Genomic DNA, 18098 nt, shown 5'->3' on the forward strand with positions numbered 1-18098 from the left:
GGAAACTTTACACTGGACCTCAAGCAACGTGGATTCTGTGCCTCTCCTCTCTTCCTCCAGACTCTGGGACCTTGATTTCCAAAGGAAATGCAAAATTTACTTTCATCAGAGAAACATAACTTTGGACCACTCAGCAGCAGTCCAGTCCTTTTTGTCTTTAGCCCAGGCGAGACGCTTCTGATGCTGTCTCTTGTTGAAGAGTGGCTTGACAAAAGGAACGTGACAGCTGAAACTCGTGTCTTGCATATGTCTGTGCGTGGTGGTTCTTGAAGCACTGACTCCAGCTGCAGTCCACTCTTTGTGAATCTCCCCCACAGTTTTGAATGGGTTTTGTTTCACAATCCTCTCCAGGGTGTGGTTATCCCGATTGCTTGTACACTTTTTTCTACCACATCTTGTCCTTCCCTTCGCCTCTCTTATTAATGTGCTTGGACACAGAGCTCTGTGAACAGCCAGCCTCTTTAGCAATGACCTTTTGTGTCTTGCCCTCCTTGTGCAAGGTGTCAATGGTCGTCTTTTGGACAACTGTCAAGTCAGCAGTCTTCCCCATGATTGTGTAGCCTACAGAACTAGACTGAGAGACCATTTAAAGGCTTTTGCAGGTGTTTTGAGTTAATTAGCTGATTAGAGTGTGGCACCAGGTGTCTTCAATATTGAACCTTTTCACAATATTCTAATTTTCCGAGATACTGAATTTGGGACTTTCATTAGTTGTCAGTTATAATCATCAAAATTAAAAGAAATAAACATTTGAAATACAACAGTTTGTGTGAAATGAATGAATCTAATATACAAGTTTCACTTTTTGAATGGAATTACTGAAATAAATCAACTTTGTCATGATATTTTAATTTTATGACCAGCACCTGTAATGCTTTTTTAGGTTCAATTAAAATAAAAAATGAAAAAATGATGTAGACTGAGCGATCCTAAATGTAGAAATAATGAAAATACAGCATGGATAGTTGACTATGACTGTAGTTTCACAAAGAAAAAAAAAGGATTGTTCTTTCACAATTGTGATTTGTTTAAATGTATGCCTTTGTTTAATTACAGTGACCAGGACAGTCCTTATTTTTGGATCACCCGTCCCGGCGTCCCCGAAAGATCAGGAAATGTCCCGGCCTGTGGCGTTTTCCGACAAAATGCGTACTTTTTCCTAGAGGCCTAGACCCCATTCAGTCTTTCTGATTCCAAATCATACTTTCTACCTATCATGATGTCAGACGGTTAGTCGACCTTCTTCTGAGTCTGACGCCTGCTGGTGGCCATTTTTTGCAGTATGAAAACGCACGGAAAGTGAGAAGGCGGAAGCGGACGCATCATCGGATGGTATCGGCGTGCCTTGTGATACGACACGTTTTGGCTATGCTACGCTCTGAGCCAGGAATTATCTTATTATTCCTGCTCTGAGCCTGATATAAGAGCTGATGCCTGATTCAGTCAGTCACTCGTCAATACGGCGTTCGAGGTGAACCGTTTTCACTGAAGTTAAAGCTTAAACTTAAAAGTGTTAAACTTGCCAATTTATTTTGTAGGACAAAATTGAAAGTGCTGACAAAGTTTGTTTTTTTTTTTTACTTTAATTTTAGCTCTTTTTTCTTTAAGTACTGCTGTACACACTTTACTGTATAGTCTCAAGTCCGCAGACTGTACTCTCTGTAATTTTCGTCATAGTTGTGAATCTGATAATATTAATTTATACATTAATAGTGAATGAATATTTGACATAATTCACAACAACATTTGCGGATGCTTGCCTGTTCCTTACACTTACAGCTGTATTTTACTTTGTTTTCCTTTAGTTTAGAGTGCAGAGTGACATTGCTTCTTCCCTTGCCTCCTTGGAATTTGGTTTGCTGTTTCTTCATTTGAAGTCGGGACATGCACTAGCAGTAGCACATGTACGTGGGATGTAATATTGTGAATGAAGCACGTTTATCCTGCAAGTGTAACTGACCTAATAATGTACACTAATGAGTTTATTTGCTCTTCAGGAAAGCGTGTCTTTCAGTCAATTTTCACGAACTGTTTTTGGCAAGATCTAGCCTGTAATTTCAAGAAAAATAGCATACAATGGTATAGAACCCTACTTTGAAAATGGGTATATGTTTGTGGTTTAATAATATGAGTGTTTCAAATGGAAGAAACTCGTACAGAATAAGATGCAGAGAACACCAAAATAGGCATTTCCGTTATTAAAGTATATCTGGTTTCTGTGGGGCTCCGCCCCCCTGGCCCCCCGCCTGGTGTTCCAGGTTGCCCCCGGAAAAATCTGGTCACTGTAGTTTAATATGCTTTTCAGTATAGTAAGCATGAAGGCTAACGGTGGCATCCATTTACAATTTTGTGAAATATAAATTTGTTTTGTCCTTCTCTGCCACCGTAGGATTAACAAACTGAAACTTACACCAGGAAAGATGGTGCTTCAGAGAGACCATTGGGCAAGAAAAGCGGAGTATTTTCTGGCTGTCGGAGGAAATATTGTTGGCTTAGGAAATGTCTGGAGGTTCCCTTACCTGTGCTATAAAAATGGAGGAGGTGAGAGCGCATTTTGTATTTTTTACTAAAGATCAGAGGCCTCATGTATAAATGGTGCGTACTCGAGTGAAGGACCGAACGATACAGAGATCTGAACACTGCGTCGAGCTTTCCAAGTACGGGTGAGCGAAGCGAAGCTTCGAGGTTTGTTTCAAATGCGCCGGTCACGTGATTTTGAGGCACAATCGCGTAATGACATCATTATATCTGCGCAGTCAGTAGCCGATTTGGTCAGTCACTCGTCGACTCAAAGCGTTAATGCATTGTCCCTGCTGCCTCGATAAGGTGTGCTGACGCGAGTTCCAATCCTAATTGGGGCTCGTATACGGTCCTTGCCTAAAGTTAAAATGAGGATTTTGTAAAAAATAATTGTGTAGCCTGTAAATTAACAAATATATTTTGGGGACATTATGAACGATTCACATGGGCCACCGCTTTCCTTGCTGTGGAATTGTGTCCACCTAGAATCTATAACAAATCGATGGGCATATTTTGTGTAAGGCAGGACGTATTATAACAATCCAGAATCTATTCTACCCCATGTCGATCACATCAGAGAGATTAAGAAACGCTTCACTAAAGCCGACATGGTCATTACACCAGTATATGCGCAAGACTCTTCTCATTAAACGTTTTTACTATTCATTGATTCCCAGATCTGTAGCTGATTTGTATTATTGATTTCCAAAAAGTAATGTGAGTAAAAGCGTGTGCTGCATAACTAATCACAACTGTCTTTAAAACAGAATCAGCGTCTTCTACAATTTAAGGAAAGCCTCGGGATTTCTGCTTTAATGAGACAAAAATGCTGAAAAGAAACTTGACGAATTCATCCAGAGCTGGACATAAAGATCACTGAATTACTGACAAGAATGAACAGCTGGATAAGCACATCTGGAGCCAAACTTTCCTTATGAATGCATCTTATCAAAGGCTGTGGTGGAGAGTAAATAAGTAGTCTTCCGAACTGCAGCACAACAGTGTAAATCATTGATGTAAATAGAATTATTGAAAGACTAAGCTTTTGTCATTTCTGTGTTCATAAACTATCTTCCAGTTCCACAATCCCCCACAGTCACTGTCACATTTAACGTTCCGTGCTCCTTACCTGTCTTGTTACCCAAAGCATTAACACTGATTTTCATTCAAAGCTTTACCGTCCTTCCTTTCATACACATAAAATAAGGCACACAGTTCCTCTACATATGTGTCCAGTAATAATAATAATAGTAAACTGTCAGGAATGAGAAAAAGCACAAAATGGGAATATTCATGAGAAGAGCCTGGGGATCAGGGTGAGGAGGTGCCTTATCTCCCATTACATAAGCTCATCTGCTGCTCCTCAATTACACTGGCATGCGTTACACTAGTGGCAAATGCAATGGAGAATACCGACAATGTACACCTTCAGAAGTGGAATAAATCGACGTATAAGTAGAACATTTCAGATAAACAATGAGTTTTGCTAATCATAAACAATGCAATCTATTATGTGTGTTACTTTTTTATTTATTCTCACCAAACGTTACATATCTGCATGGGAAATGAACACGGGTAATATGTTTATAATAATTCTCAATAAAATACACTGTCAAAATATATTAATGAGCAAATTGAGACACATTGGCCTTTAGGAAATATAAAAAGTGTGTGCGCTGTCATTTACGACAGAATGTATTGTCACGCACTCTCTACTGACACGATGTCACAAAAAAACACTGTACAGTACATGTAAACTCATATCCTCCTTGATTTTTGACCTTATGATTAATTGTCAATATCAAATAAATAAAGTCCTTTTAAGAAGATGATAAGTCTGCTGTAGTCAGTTCAATTAACACTCCTTTTAAAAAGTTTCGAAGTGGGGTTGGATTGCCATAGGTGGCCAAGTTGCACACACCCCTAGTAAAGATATATCAAACACGTGTGTGTGTATATATATATATATATATATATATATATATATATATATATATATATATATCAATGGGCATCTTGTTGCATGTTGATAACAAAACAAATTATTTGAGTGATGATTTCAACTGTTATTGTAATTGTTGATGGCAGGTTTAGGGGTTTAAATTTTTAAACATTAAATTAATCAGGTGGAATGTGTCCTTACTTTGGGTGGGAAGACTACACGCTAAATGTGTTAGTGACTGGGACTGCGCCTCTGTAACTAGACGATTGTTTAGGAATGATACAGACTGGACAACTGTTATATTTTTTAGGAAATGTTTTATTATTGCACTGTGCTGTGAATAAGACAACTTTTTACTGATCGTCTGTCTGGACCTTGAACAATGTGCTCTCGAGGGAGGGATGCTACTGGTAAAGGCAAATGCTTTTTCGACAGCAGGTCCAGATGTGTTTATCATGCCTGTTTGTTGCCTCAGCACTCAAGAGGATCTTTAATGCCGACCTTGATAATGTTGAAGGAAAATTTTTTATATTAAAATAGAGAATAGCAAATTAACATAGAGAGCCATAAAAAGTAATTAAAAGCTTCTAAAACATTAGATTAAGCATAAATTAGAATGTTAAGCAAATAAGATAGGTCAAGCAAATACTTAACTAAAAATCAGTTATATTGCATTTCGCTGGCCCCGAAAAAGTTAATTTAATCTGGAACTGTGAGAAGAATTGATAAATCACATAAATAATTATAAAATAAAAGATGTCAATGAAAAAAAAAGAGAGGGGAAGAGAAAAGTGGAACTAAACTTTGCTACTGGTAAAGGCAAATGCTTTTTCGACAGCAGGTCCAGATGTGTTTATCCTGCCTGTTTGTTGCCTCAGCACTCAAGAGGATCTTTAATGCCGACCTTGATAATGTTGCAGAAAGGAAACTCAGTAAAATAGTTAATTCAGGTGCGATTGGAGACCTATCATTACCACCCCGGAGTAGAGACGGGGGTCTGACATGCTAGGTAAAAATTCCTGTTTAGGTACCGCATCCAAACTTGTCATAGAGAGCAAGTGGAAGGTCTGCTCGATGGAACAGGTGGAGTGAGTGTGCTAGTACTAGGGACAGATAAGGGAATTAGAACTTTATTTTATTTTATGATTTCTCATTTGGATAAAAAAGAAAAATAGTATAGGAGCTGTAGATCAAATTACAGGAAGAGTGCTGTGCAAATACGGGAAGGTTGAGACTCGGGAGAAAGATAGTACAAGATTTATTACTGTGGTTGTAAGTTGTGGAAAAGTTAGGCAGCAAAATCTATGGCACAAGAAAGAATCCTGAAGATTAGCAATAGGAAACCCATGGCTACAGGGAGTTAAAATGAGTGCGAGCAAGATGCCCGTGGATATATTGGGGCGAAACGATCTCCTCCACAAAGAACTCATTGAAAAATTATCTCAAAAATGGCATAAGAGAACAAAAGGTTTCAAAAACCGCTGGCCCCGAAAAAGTTAATTTAATCTGGAACTGTGAGAAGAATTGATAAATCACATAAATAATTATAAAACAAAAGATGTCAATGAAAAAAAAGAGAGGGGAAGAGAAAAGTGGAACTAAACTTTGCTACTGGTAAAGGCAAATGCTTTTTCGACAGCAGGTCCAGATGTGTTTATCCTGCCTGTTTGTTGCCTCAGCACTCAAGAGGATCTTTAATGCCGACCTTGATAATGTTGAAGGAAAATTTTTTATATTAAAATAGAGAATAGCAAATTAACATAGAGAGCCATAAAAAGTAATTAAAAGCTTCTAAAACATTAGATTAAGCATAAATTAGAATGTTAAGCAAATAAGATAGGTCAAGCAAATACTTAACTAAAAATCAGTTATATTGCATTATTTTTTAAACTTACAGCAAAATTTCTAGTGTGAGAAAGAACAGAGACTGACGTACAGAAACCAACTTAGAACAGGATAAGAGTTTGAGAACACCTGTGTCCAAGGCTAGGAAGCTAAGGAAACGATACCTCAGACAGAAGATGGCTCTGGGAGGCACATAAAGAAACCAGCTGGATTGGGGAATCAGCAGAAAGGAAACTCAGTAAAATAGTTAATTCAGGTGCGATTGGAGACCTATCATTACCACCCCGGAGTAGAGACGGGGGTCTGACATGCTAGGTAAAAATTCCTGTTTAGGTACCGCATCCAAACTTGTCATAGAGAGCAAGTGGAAGGTCTGCTCGATGGAACAGGTGGAGTGAGTGTGCTAGTACTAGGGACAGATAAGGGAATTAGAACTTTATTTTATTTTATGATTTCTCATTTGGATAGGTTAGGGAGGCACTCAAGTGCTGTGTGTATAGAGCGTTTTTTTTTTTTTTTTTAAAAAGCGTCATGGCAGTTGTTGAAGCACGTACAGGTGCGCAGAATGCTTGGAGCGCTTTAAAAGCGGCATAGCAGTGAAGCACACAAGTGCAGATTGGAGAAGAACAAATGATACAGAGGTACAAAACTAGAATAAGGAAAGAATAGGGCACTAGGGATTAGCACACTAGGTGCTAAAAAGTGTGATTGAGTATGAATGTGGATTTTTAGGGTCTAACTTTTTATGTGTAAAATAAACTATATTGACTTAGAGAATATAGAAAACACCTGCGTGTGAAATAACTAAAAATAAATTTCACCTGATGGGAGGAGCAGTAGAGCAGGAAAAAGGGCTATTATTCAGAACCATAATTGTGACTTTATACACTGTTCGTAGACGAGTATAGAGAAAGTATTATTGCAGAAGATATAAGTTGTGAGATAAAAAAGAATAAGATGCAACATTTTTACAACGTGTATTCAAAGGAGAGTAAAAGAACAGTGCTAAAAATAGATAAATATATATGTAAGAGTGGAGGAGAAATAAAAATATTACAGATTATTGAGGAGAAACAAGAAAAATAGTATAGGAGCTGTAGATCAAATTACAGGAAGAGTGCTGTGCAAATACGGGAAGGTTGAGACTCGGGAGAAAGATAGTACAAGATTTATTACTGTGGTTGTAAGTTGTGGAAAAGTTAGGCAGCAAAATCTATGGCACAAGAAAGAATCCTGAAGATTAGCAATAGGAAACCCATGGCTACAGGGAGTTAAAATGAGTGCGAGCAAGATGCCCGTGGATATATTGGGGCGAAACGATCTCCTCCACAAAGAACTCATTGAAAAATTATCTCAAAAATGGCATAAGAGAACAAAAGGTTTCAAAAACCGCTGGCCCCGAAAAAGTTAATTTAATCTGGAACTGTGAGAAGAATTGATAAATCACATAAATAATTATAAAACAAAAGATGTCAATGAAAAAAAAAGAGAGGGGAAGAGAAAAGTGGAACTAAACATAATGCAAATGTTTATGGGGGAGGCAATGAAAAGAAGCACATTAGAAAGAGAAAGTCGGTACATTGGTTACGGAGGGATAGGGGGTGGAACCCCATTAACCCTGCCTTTTAGGTGTGTCATATGAGTTCCTACTGATAGAAGGAAAAGGAAAATTTAAAGGACAAATATTGGTGAAAAATGAGGAGGAAGAATCAGGAGAAAAAGAAACGGGACAGGAAGAGCATTTGAGTAAAGTGGATGAAATTGATTTTTGTGGTCGAATTTGAATAATAAAAAATGAAAGAGCAGTACAATAATTAGGTTTGCACCTTTAAATAATAAAAAAAAACAGTTAGGTGAAGTGTAGGCAAACACACACACACACACACACATATATATATATATATGTTTTAAATAGCCCCATCCCCAAATAAATTATTGTGTGAGTGATTGCATGAGCTCCGTGCTCGCTTAGTGGTAGTAAAATGAGCCACAGGTACAGAGACAAGTGTGAGTGCGAGTGAGCGCCGGACCCAGATAGTGTGTACTGGGAGACACAATAAAGTAATCAAGCACATAATGAGTGTGAGTGAGATTTTGTAATCAAAGCATTTCTTCATGGAAGATACATTGAGAAGATTTTTATCAAGACGGTGTCACTGTTAGGAGGTACAACAGATAAATTATATGAAAGCCAAAGTAGTTAATTAAGATGAATATAAATTAAAGATCAGAGAAAGAATATATTACAAAAATATATCCGGGAACAGCATTAACATGGTTCACTTGACATAATTTCTTAAAATAAATTTAATACCACGATTTAAGTACTTTCAGTTGGCATGGGTTTCATTCCTTGCAGCAGTAGGATTACGGTAAAATTATCAAGAAGCATAATTAGGGTAAGCACAAGAAAATTAGGAGAAGTGCGAACATTTGGGAGAATGGAAACATATTATGATTAAAATGTAAAGTTTTGAAAAAGTTAACTTGATTCAAAAATTTGTGCCTCATGTTACTCACCGTCAAAAACAATTCAAGCCGTATTTACAGTCTGATAGATAAAGCAGCCTTCAGAAAAATGTATGAGGAAAGCACCAAAAGAAAAATTAAGCGATAGAAAAATGTGTGAATATATAGATTTATGTGTTGAAATATGTATATATCAGTACATATATTTGTGGGGAAAGAATAAGATGTGCTAAAAAGAAAAGCAGGCCCGTCGCGACAAGGCAGGCAAACCAAGCAATTGCTTGGGGCCCCGAGCTGGCCTGGGGCCCCAAGACAACGACTGGTTAAGAATAAAATGCAGCGACAAACTGTGTGAGCGCCCCATTGATAGTGAAAGCAGTAAAGTGCAATGACACTGTTATTGGGATCCCCCTCAAGGGGGCCCCCCTCGCTGACAGCAGCCAGCCAACCACGCGATCTCTGCTGCCGGCAAAATACAAAACTTCCTCGGCAGTCATGAAGCGGAATTATGCTTCAGGAAGCCAAAAAAGAAAGAAGAGAAAGGAAGAGGAGGATAAGAAAAAACAAGACAGTGGTAAGTGATAAATTACACACATAAAATAGCTCTACTTGTCTTGTACAAATGGTGCAATTTTGTAGCAGGTAGGCTAGCAGAAATATGTTTACAGTATGTATCATACATAAATGACATGACATTGCTATAGCTTTGTAATAGGTTTTGATGAAAGTGGCATAGCATGCTATACTAACTATTCCACTGTGATAATCTATTTAGGAAAACCACACAATAAATTCTGTGCATCAAACATTAGCTTGGGATGTTTTTAAGCATTGGTAGTCGACTCACAGCACTACTAATAATTAGTAAACATTTAATTACAATTTCATTGTTTGTTAACAGTAAAACGTTTATATAGCACATTTCATACACAATGGCAATTCAAAGTGCTTTACATAGAAGAAATTAAAATAAAAAGAAATAAGAATAATTGGCCTCCTGTGAGAGGAGCTTTTCAGCTTTGAAGCTGATAAAAAATTACATGAGGTCCACGGTGGGCCAAGAAAGGCTCACAGGACTGGCACTTATGTCAATTGAGCGGGATGTTCGCCAGTCTTTGGACATGGAGGACATTGTGATTGCCTTTGCAGAAAACAAGGCTCGCAAACAGCAGTTTTAGATAATTTGCACATGTTTGAGAGAACTGAAAAATGTTAATGTGAGTATGTATGTGTGTGTGTGTTTTTAAGTATGTTGGATTTAGTTATTGTGCACTTTTTTAATGTATATTTGATTTTATGGTACAGTGGTGTTTTTTGCAAATGTTCAATTGTTGAAAATGTTCAAATTGTATGCACTTTATATGCAACAGCAGTATTTGCACTTTAAACATTTTTTTATTTATGCACAGTATATGCAACAGCAGTATTTGCACTGTAAACCTTTTTTATTTATATAAAGTGTGAGTGAATTTAAACTGTATGGCTATGCTGTGGTTCCTTTGCGTGCGTGCGGGGGGCCTCCATGTCCATTTTGCTTGGGGCCCCCAAATTCCTTCAAACGGCCCTGAAGAAAAGTGCACTGTATTTAACTTCAAAGGTACCTGGCGCTCGCTGATGTCAGTGTATGTGAATATGTCTGTGCCGAACTTATTAAATGTGTGTGTGCGTGTATATTATGTGTGTGCGTGAGCATTAATTGTTCTGTGTGTGTGTAAATATGTTTGTGCTAAAAATATGTGAGCGTGCGCGTTGTTTGTTCTTTGTGTGTGCGTGTGTGTGGAAGTAAGAAAGCGGGAACATAGAGACCTCTGGGTAATGTAGTTCAAGTATGATTTGCTGAAACTGCCTTGTGCATCTAAATTTCCAGAGGCCGTGACTAAAAAATGGGTTAAAATGAATGTTGTATATAAATTTCCAGGGCTCTGAGTAAATATGGATTAAAATAAAATTGAGTATGTGTAACATTTGATAAAATGAAAACGTATCTACTTTTAATTATATAAATGGTTATACAATATGTGAGGCATTTTTCCTTCGGACCCTGATGAAGTCTTAAGGAAAAGTGCACTCTTGATAACTATAGCATATAAGGGAAACAATGTCTTTCAATTTCCTACTGTCCATTTCTTTTTCTTGTGATGTGTGTATGTGAAATTGTGCATTATGGGGATTATTACAGTGGAGTGTGTGGTGGCGCAGTGGTTAGCACTTATGCTAAGATTCAAGCCTAAATGTGATTTTTGTTGAAGCTTACATGTTATTTGTTTTGAGTTAATATTCTCAATGACAGTTTAGCTGTTTTTCTAGGGAGTGCCATCTTGCTTGTGATATTGAACCGCGTGATTTCTCGATAGTTGGAATTGCCCTTATTGTCGCAGGAATGGATTGCCACGGAAACGATTCTTCGTTGTCGTTGAGTCTTTTCGCCAATAGACTCTCCTTGATGTAGAAACCAGCGCCATTTAGAGCTGAGCAGGATTGTGTTATGTTCCCTTGGGTTAACACCAGCTAACGTAATGAGAGGCTGTTTTATGCTCATTTGTCCTGATTGGTAATGTTAAGTGAGAATGGAACTCCCTCTTCTTCAGAATTCATTTTTTCTTTCTGATTCCTTTGCTGCATTGTTTCCAAATATAGTGTGTAATAATAAATAATAAGTAATAAAACTGGGATAAGGTTGAATTTGTTAAAACAATGGTTTGGGTGATTTTATGTAGTAAAGGGATTCCTGTGTGTGCATGTTAAATAAATTTCAGTGAGTTTGAGAGTGTGTGTAAAAACACATGATGTTGTTTAAAAGGATGGAATAATTGATATCAATGTGTCTGAGAATGTAAATGTTTGTTGAAATTAAAAGAGCTCTTAATTCTAAATTGAAAAAAGATATGAACAGGTGGTGTAAAAGTCTCCAGATTAGGCATGATATTATATGAGCACCCCTTTCATTTCAGCATTGGCCAGACTGTGGTGTAAGGAAGAATTTAATTAAAAAGAGTAAATTTCAATTGCAGGAGACATTCTTTAAAATAGCAGTGAAGCTGAAGAAAAACAATGGCTTCCAGTCCGGATAGTGGTCCATGCTAAAATATGCTATAAAAAATAGGGAAAAAGGGGGTTTAACTAAGAGAAAAACAGACTGCTCTTTGGAGTCAACATTCTGAAAAACATGTAACAAACATCTGAAAGATTATAATGAAAGAACTTGCAAGATCAACTGTCTTTGACAGGTTATGGGGAAAAGAAATCAGTGTACATAATAGAAATAGATTTAAAGTACTTCCTTAGTTCAAAATTCTAAGAAAAATTACCTAACAAAGAAGTGGATTCTTCATTCTAAAATATGGATGGGAATGTGCTAATTTCCTAGAGGGCATCATAATAAATAAATTGCATTATAGGGCATTCTGATATATTGATTTCTTTCCCCATTTCCTTTGTGTGTAATATTGACATGTTTGTGTGAAATATAGTGGAATACTGGTATCACAACAAAGCTAATGAAATGTTTACTTTTATATTTTTTGATGCATTAATGAAATATTGAATGAGACATTTAATTAAGATTCTAAAAACTATGATCCAAATGTATGTGGTACTTTAATTAAATAATTAGTAATAAAAGAAAGAAAGAAATATTACTTGGGAAATGTATAAAAAACTTTAAGCTTTTAGATAACAAGTTATAAGGGGTTAGAGATGGAGTCCAAGATTATTTTTGCTGCTAAATAATCTTTGAAATAATTTAAGGGACTTTAAATGGGAAGGGATAAAATATTTTACTTTACTGACATTGCTAATCTTAGATATGGTCCAAATATACTCAAATGTGAACACCTTGTGTAAACAGAAAAATGTTCTTAGGACTTTGCACAATTGAACAATGTTTTGTGATTAGATACATGGGGGAAGGAAATGTGGAGCCTAACTATTTTTGTTATATTTAATGTCAAAAAGGAAAAATGATTAAGAATTTACCCGTCCAGATTGTGGATTTCTTTCTTGACTCTGCTTGCCATGCTAACTATGAGATGTTCTCTGGAGGTTGCTGGAATACAGTGACGTTCATTTATGGGAGGTGTACAATGAACACAAAGACAAATTTATTATAATTGGCTTCACGGAGCATGGCTCTTTATCTAATAAATACTCAACCTTCTCTTTGCTTCTGTTTGTTCTCTATCCGTGGATGTATTTGTCTTCCCTGTAAGAGAGCTATACAATTTGGCTTTTATTAAATTATTATATTACTGGGATCAGTTTCAAATACCCTCTTCCTCCACATCTCCTCTACTTGTAAGATATTAACAGCAATATTGACACAAGTGTCAATAAGGGGAGGGTTTGTATAATAAGTATTGGTATAAATATGTTTAATTTTGTTAATTTTGTTTCAATTTTGAAACCATTTTTTCATTTTTGAAGCTATTTTTCAATTATCATGGAACAAATGCAGATAATTTGAATAGTATGCCAATATTATTGGGACCAATTTGTTGTAATGATTTATGATTAGGTACATTTTCCTTTGTAATACATTAAGATTGACTTTATTTTTATAATAACTTGGGACATGTTTTCAATTGAGTGGAAATTGCAACCGTAGTCAAATTGGAAACAGCTATAAAGGAGGACTTGAACTTTGAGCTTATCAAATTTAAATTTTACTTCGACTGTTTAAAGGCAAATTGACTCAGACAAGCACAGACTGGATTGAAATGACCGTTTGTTTTACTGCTAGCAATATTTTTAATAGGGGTACCCCCAATGAAACTGATCTCAGATCTTATGACATATTATTTTTTGGATCCATAAGTAGCTACCGCTGAAGAAATAACATGCTGACTATTTAAATGAGCGTTTTTTAAGTCTTTACATCTGCAGGTGAAAGCTGTTTTTTCCTAGTAAATCGTAGATGACAGCAGTTGAAGTTGAACCAGAGTTTGGGCTGTGATAAAGGTCTGCAGATAAACCAACCGAAGACTCCAAGGAGAACCCAGCCATACCAGAGATGGAATCAAGTCGTGGATCAGGCCATCGATCAGCTCACTACTGGACAACGCACTTCAATTCCAGTCCAGGCATCATGGATCCCTGCTGCCAAGAGCTCAACTATGCTGGTGACGTTTGAGCCAAAAGATCATCGTGGATTCTGAATCATAGATGACATCTGCCTGCTTTGGTCCAAGACTTCTAGACGTGGTTCTTTTTACCTGGGATATTGGACCCCAACACCTGCTTTAATCCTTATCGGAGAAGAAAATTTGTCACACTTTTACTCTGCAGAGCTCGATGTTCTTTGCCAGAGCCTACTTTGACTGTCCACTTGTTTGACAACTAGCAACATCTTTTATATTAAAAGTATTGATATTTGATCAATATAAGTATTGATCGATATAAAAGAGAAAGCTAATTATTTGCAAGCAAAGCAGAACATAGGGACTCCTAAATAATATGTATTAAATGAATGTTTGCATTAATGGGAATACTACATGATTATTATGAATTCAAAGTGGTTAAGAATAGATATTTTTAGATAAGTGTTTGTTATATGCCTTTTGATATTTAGTATGAGATAATAAGTTATCTTTAAGGACCAATGATTTATGGTATCTGAAAAGTTAATCAGAATCAAATCCAATATAACATATGGGATCTATTAGAGATTGTTAAGTGACTGTCATTGCAAGGGCAGTCCACTATTAATTACTAGTTAGGGTCAGTCCAGTTCAGATATTCAAGGTTATTGATTGTAGTATTATAACAAATAATGTAGAGCTAAACATTTAGGTACATTTAATTAACTTAAAAAATAATAGTAAGCCTATGGGATGGCACACAACTAATATTTTGGAAATATGGGACACTTACTATAGGTCAGAACATCCATAACCTTTAGAATAGGATGATGCAGTTCAAGCTGGCATGTTGATGGCAATACAGTTCAAATGATTAACATTATTGCTTGTTAAGTATATGTATTGTAAAATTAGTGAAATGAAGTAATAATTCGGCCCATAGGAGATGGAGTGTCTTATACATACAGTGGTGAATGTGTGGCCTGTGAATTAAAAAGCCCAGATGAAGTCTGAACATCTCTGAACATTTGAATCCTTAATGAGAAGCTTGGGTATAACCCTTGAAATTTGAATGTGACCTTGGAGATAACCCAGTGACTTGCACTTTGGAAGGTAGTGCTGACGTCTTCCGAAGGGAGGATTGACACCTACTGTCCATAAAATAGCTGCATTAATATGGTAAAGGTGGCTCAAGATTGAGATCACAACTGGGTGTATATTTGGGCAATTTTATGAATGAATGTGTTAAGATGAGAGCATGGTGAGGTGTATAAGGACTTTATCTCTTGTTATTATTGTGCACCCCAGTGGCAACATAAAACTGAGAACTTTTGAGTTATTTAAGATAAATATTTATGGCTTCTGTATCGCCACCAACAATATTATTAATAAGTCTGATTGTAGATGAACACACAAAACTAGGTATATTAATTAGTTATTTCACCATATTTAGGAATTGGGACAATTCTGACATTATCTGTAAATTCATCTTAGAAACAAAAGGTAAAATCAGTATACTTTATATTGGCTTTATTTGAACCTGGAAAACACGGGGGGGTCATGTTAGTGAAGCAGAAATTACTCTCTTAATGGTATTGTTATATTCTTGAATGGTATTTTGCTGCTTATTACCAGTTTTCTAATTAATTATTACTAGAGTTGCTGTCAAACAAGTGTACATCCAAGTTCTTGAACCATGGACATCTTCAATTACAGATTTTTATTCTCTTCTTGATGACAATGTGGATAATGAAATACTAAACCAGAAGAAACTCCTTGGGTGAAGTGCTAGTAACTGCTCCCCAGGGAGGTGACCCTCTATGGTGCGCAAAGTACCTGGGTTGAAGAAAAAATGATTATTTCACTGGAAATATATTTTTTCCAAGCGAAGAAAAAGCCCTTATTATGGACAATTGTTTTATTATTTTAAGCCTTCTGTATTATTTTGTAAACATCATGGATTGTTATATTCCCTTATTGTTCAATTTTATCTGCACTGTGATTGATTATGCACATTTTTGACTATTAAGGTAGGGCCAGGAAGTCTTTTACTTCTCCTTTATTGATTGATGGGGGATGTTTAGCTCCTGTGCCACCAGAAGAGGGGTATGGGTGTTGAAGATTAAGAAGAACTGTGAGGGGGTCCGTATTGGGCCCCAAAGAAGAATTTAACCAACATCCCCTACCTTTCTTTTGGAATCAGGCTAGATGTTGAGACTTGATTAAGCCTCAAAAGGGAGGAATGTAGAAGGAAATTTTTTTATATTAGCATAGAGAATAGCAAATTAACATAAAGAGCCATAAAAAGTAATGAAAAGCTTCTAAAACATTAGATTAAGAATAAATTAGAATGTTAAGCAAATAAGACAGGTCAAGCAAATAGTTAACTAAAAATCAGTTATATTGCAATATTTTTTAAACTTGCAGCAAAATTTCTAGTGTGAGAAAGAACAGAAATTGACATACAGAAACCAACTTAGAACAGGATAAGAGTTTGAGAACACCTGTGTCCAAGGCTAGGAAGCTAAGGAAACGGTACCTCAGACAGAAGATGGCTCTGGGAGGCACGTAAAGAAACCAGCTGGATTGGGGAATCAGCAGAAAGGAAACAAAAGGCTTTTGCTGTAAGCAAGGTCACACTGACGTAATGCATGAAGTGAAAATCTTAGTAAATTCAGGCATTAGCAAAAATATTAAAATAATATATTAGAAATTAACTTTAGTGTTGAAATTAGGACAAATCAAGCATGCCAAGCAATGATTAAATGAAAGCATATACTATATTTCTTTTTAATTAAAGCTTAGCTTTAGACCACCAATATAGCATAGCATGAAAGGCTAGAAAAGGAAGTGACACCACGAAAGACCAAATATGGAATAAAGAACATCTGCCTAGTTGAAGAACCAATCAAGAATAAGAAAAACAGAAACTGGAGTGAACAATAGACAGTATAGCCAGGTGCAGAATGAGTTAATTGAACAAGGTTAAAGTGATAAGAAATTGTTATAAAAACTTCGATTGCTGCAATGTTCAGGGCTCAGCTCAATTTGGCTGTATTGGATTGAGTCCTTGTTGTTTTTTGTGTTGTTTTATTGCAATAAAGCTTTAAAACTCTGTCTGTCTATCCCAAGTCCTAATAGCCTTTATTTTTAGGTAAAAAGCCTTCTGATGATGAATGTTTCGCCAAGACAATACTTGCAATGCTCACCTTGGAGTGTCCCTTGTGTGCCTGTGTGTCAGTGACTGATCGGCGCCGTGTCTCTCAGCCACTCTGATGTGCTCTGGATTGACACCTTTGAATGTTTGGTGGAGCAGAGCAAATTCAACCTGATCAACCACAGTGGGTTTGTAATCACCTTATTCAATGGTGGGATTCATGGATGTCAAATGGTAATGAATAGAACTTTGATTAATGTAAATATGTGAGCTGCCTTCCGCAGTTAGTCATCGCATTTTGATGGTGATTCTAAGTGGGGATGATTCCCGAGCAGATCTCTTATGCGATCCTTCCAAAGTATCTCTCAAAATTATTCAGTACAAATTAGTTATAAAGATTTCACTCCTGATTTTTTTTTTTTTTATTACTATTAATTTATTAATTTGGATTGAACTCGAGCTTTGCACTACGCTCAAAATTTGAAAAGCAACCACCTTAGTTAGTTGAGCAACAATCAACTGTGACTGCATTTTTTCTTCGTAGCGAACTCGTTACTTTTGTGCTCCACAAAATATTGTAAAGTATTAATAAATTAAATATCTCTACTTGATTGAATAATAACATCTGTGATTGAAGGATTTCACCATTTCTTTCTCAAATGTGCTTACCTATATCATGGCAAAGTACAGGGATAAACATTTATTTTCCATCTACTCCATTTTAATTAAGTCAGAATAAAGGGTAAATGACAAGGCTCGTTTTCAATTTATGTTTTTTAAAACTACAACATTAGGGCCGTGGAACCCCAAATGTCAGGCTATTAAATATGATCTCAAGAAAAGATTAGGGTTAATTATAATAATAATAACAAGAGCGATAATAATGATACAGTGCAAAAGTGAATATCCATTCAAAGAGCAAGGATCCAAGAGTAAGGCGTCTTATTTTGTTTAACTCTTGCTATTGTATAGTATATTCTGCCTGTTGGTGTTAGTTATATATATATGCTAGCAAAATACCCGCGCTTTGCAGCGGAGAAGTAGTGTGTTAAAGAAGTAATGAAAAAGAAAAGGAAACATTTTAAAAATA

The 18098-nt window shown here is 36.3% G+C and overlaps 1 protein-coding gene across 3 annotated transcripts; it reads left to right on the forward strand.

Moving 5' to 3' along the window:
• Window positions 1-1363: 1363 nt before the first annotated feature.
• On the forward strand, window positions 1364-17346 carry LOC120526180 (sodium- and chloride-dependent glycine transporter 1-like). 3 transcript variants are annotated; one of them, XM_039749201.1, is made up of 3 exons: window positions 1364-1471; window positions 2390-2541; window positions 17006-17346. In XM_039749201.1, the coding sequence occupies exons 1-3, from the start codon at window positions 1431-1433 to the stop codon at window positions 17125-17127; spliced, it is 315 nt and encodes a 104-aa protein (XP_039605135.1). In that variant the 5' UTR covers window positions 1364-1430; the 3' UTR covers window positions 17128-17346. The 3 variants fall into 3 exon arrangements, 1 of the variants encoding a protein (XP_039605135.1); XR_005633087.1 differs by lacking the exons at window positions 2390-2541; window positions 17006-17346 and adding an exon at window positions 1806-1893; XR_005633086.1 differs by lacking the exons at window positions 1364-1471; window positions 17006-17346 and adding an exon at window positions 3288-3962 and having other exon boundaries at window positions 2267-2541.
• The last annotated feature ends 752 nt before the right edge of the window (window positions 17347-18098 follow it).

Source organism: Polypterus senegalus, chromosome 3 (assembly GCF_016835505.1).
Source record: "Polypterus senegalus isolate Bchr_013 chromosome 3, ASM1683550v1, whole genome shotgun sequence".
In the NCBI taxonomy this organism is placed as follows: Eukaryota; Metazoa; Chordata; class Cladistia; order Polypteriformes; family Polypteridae; genus Polypterus; species Polypterus senegalus.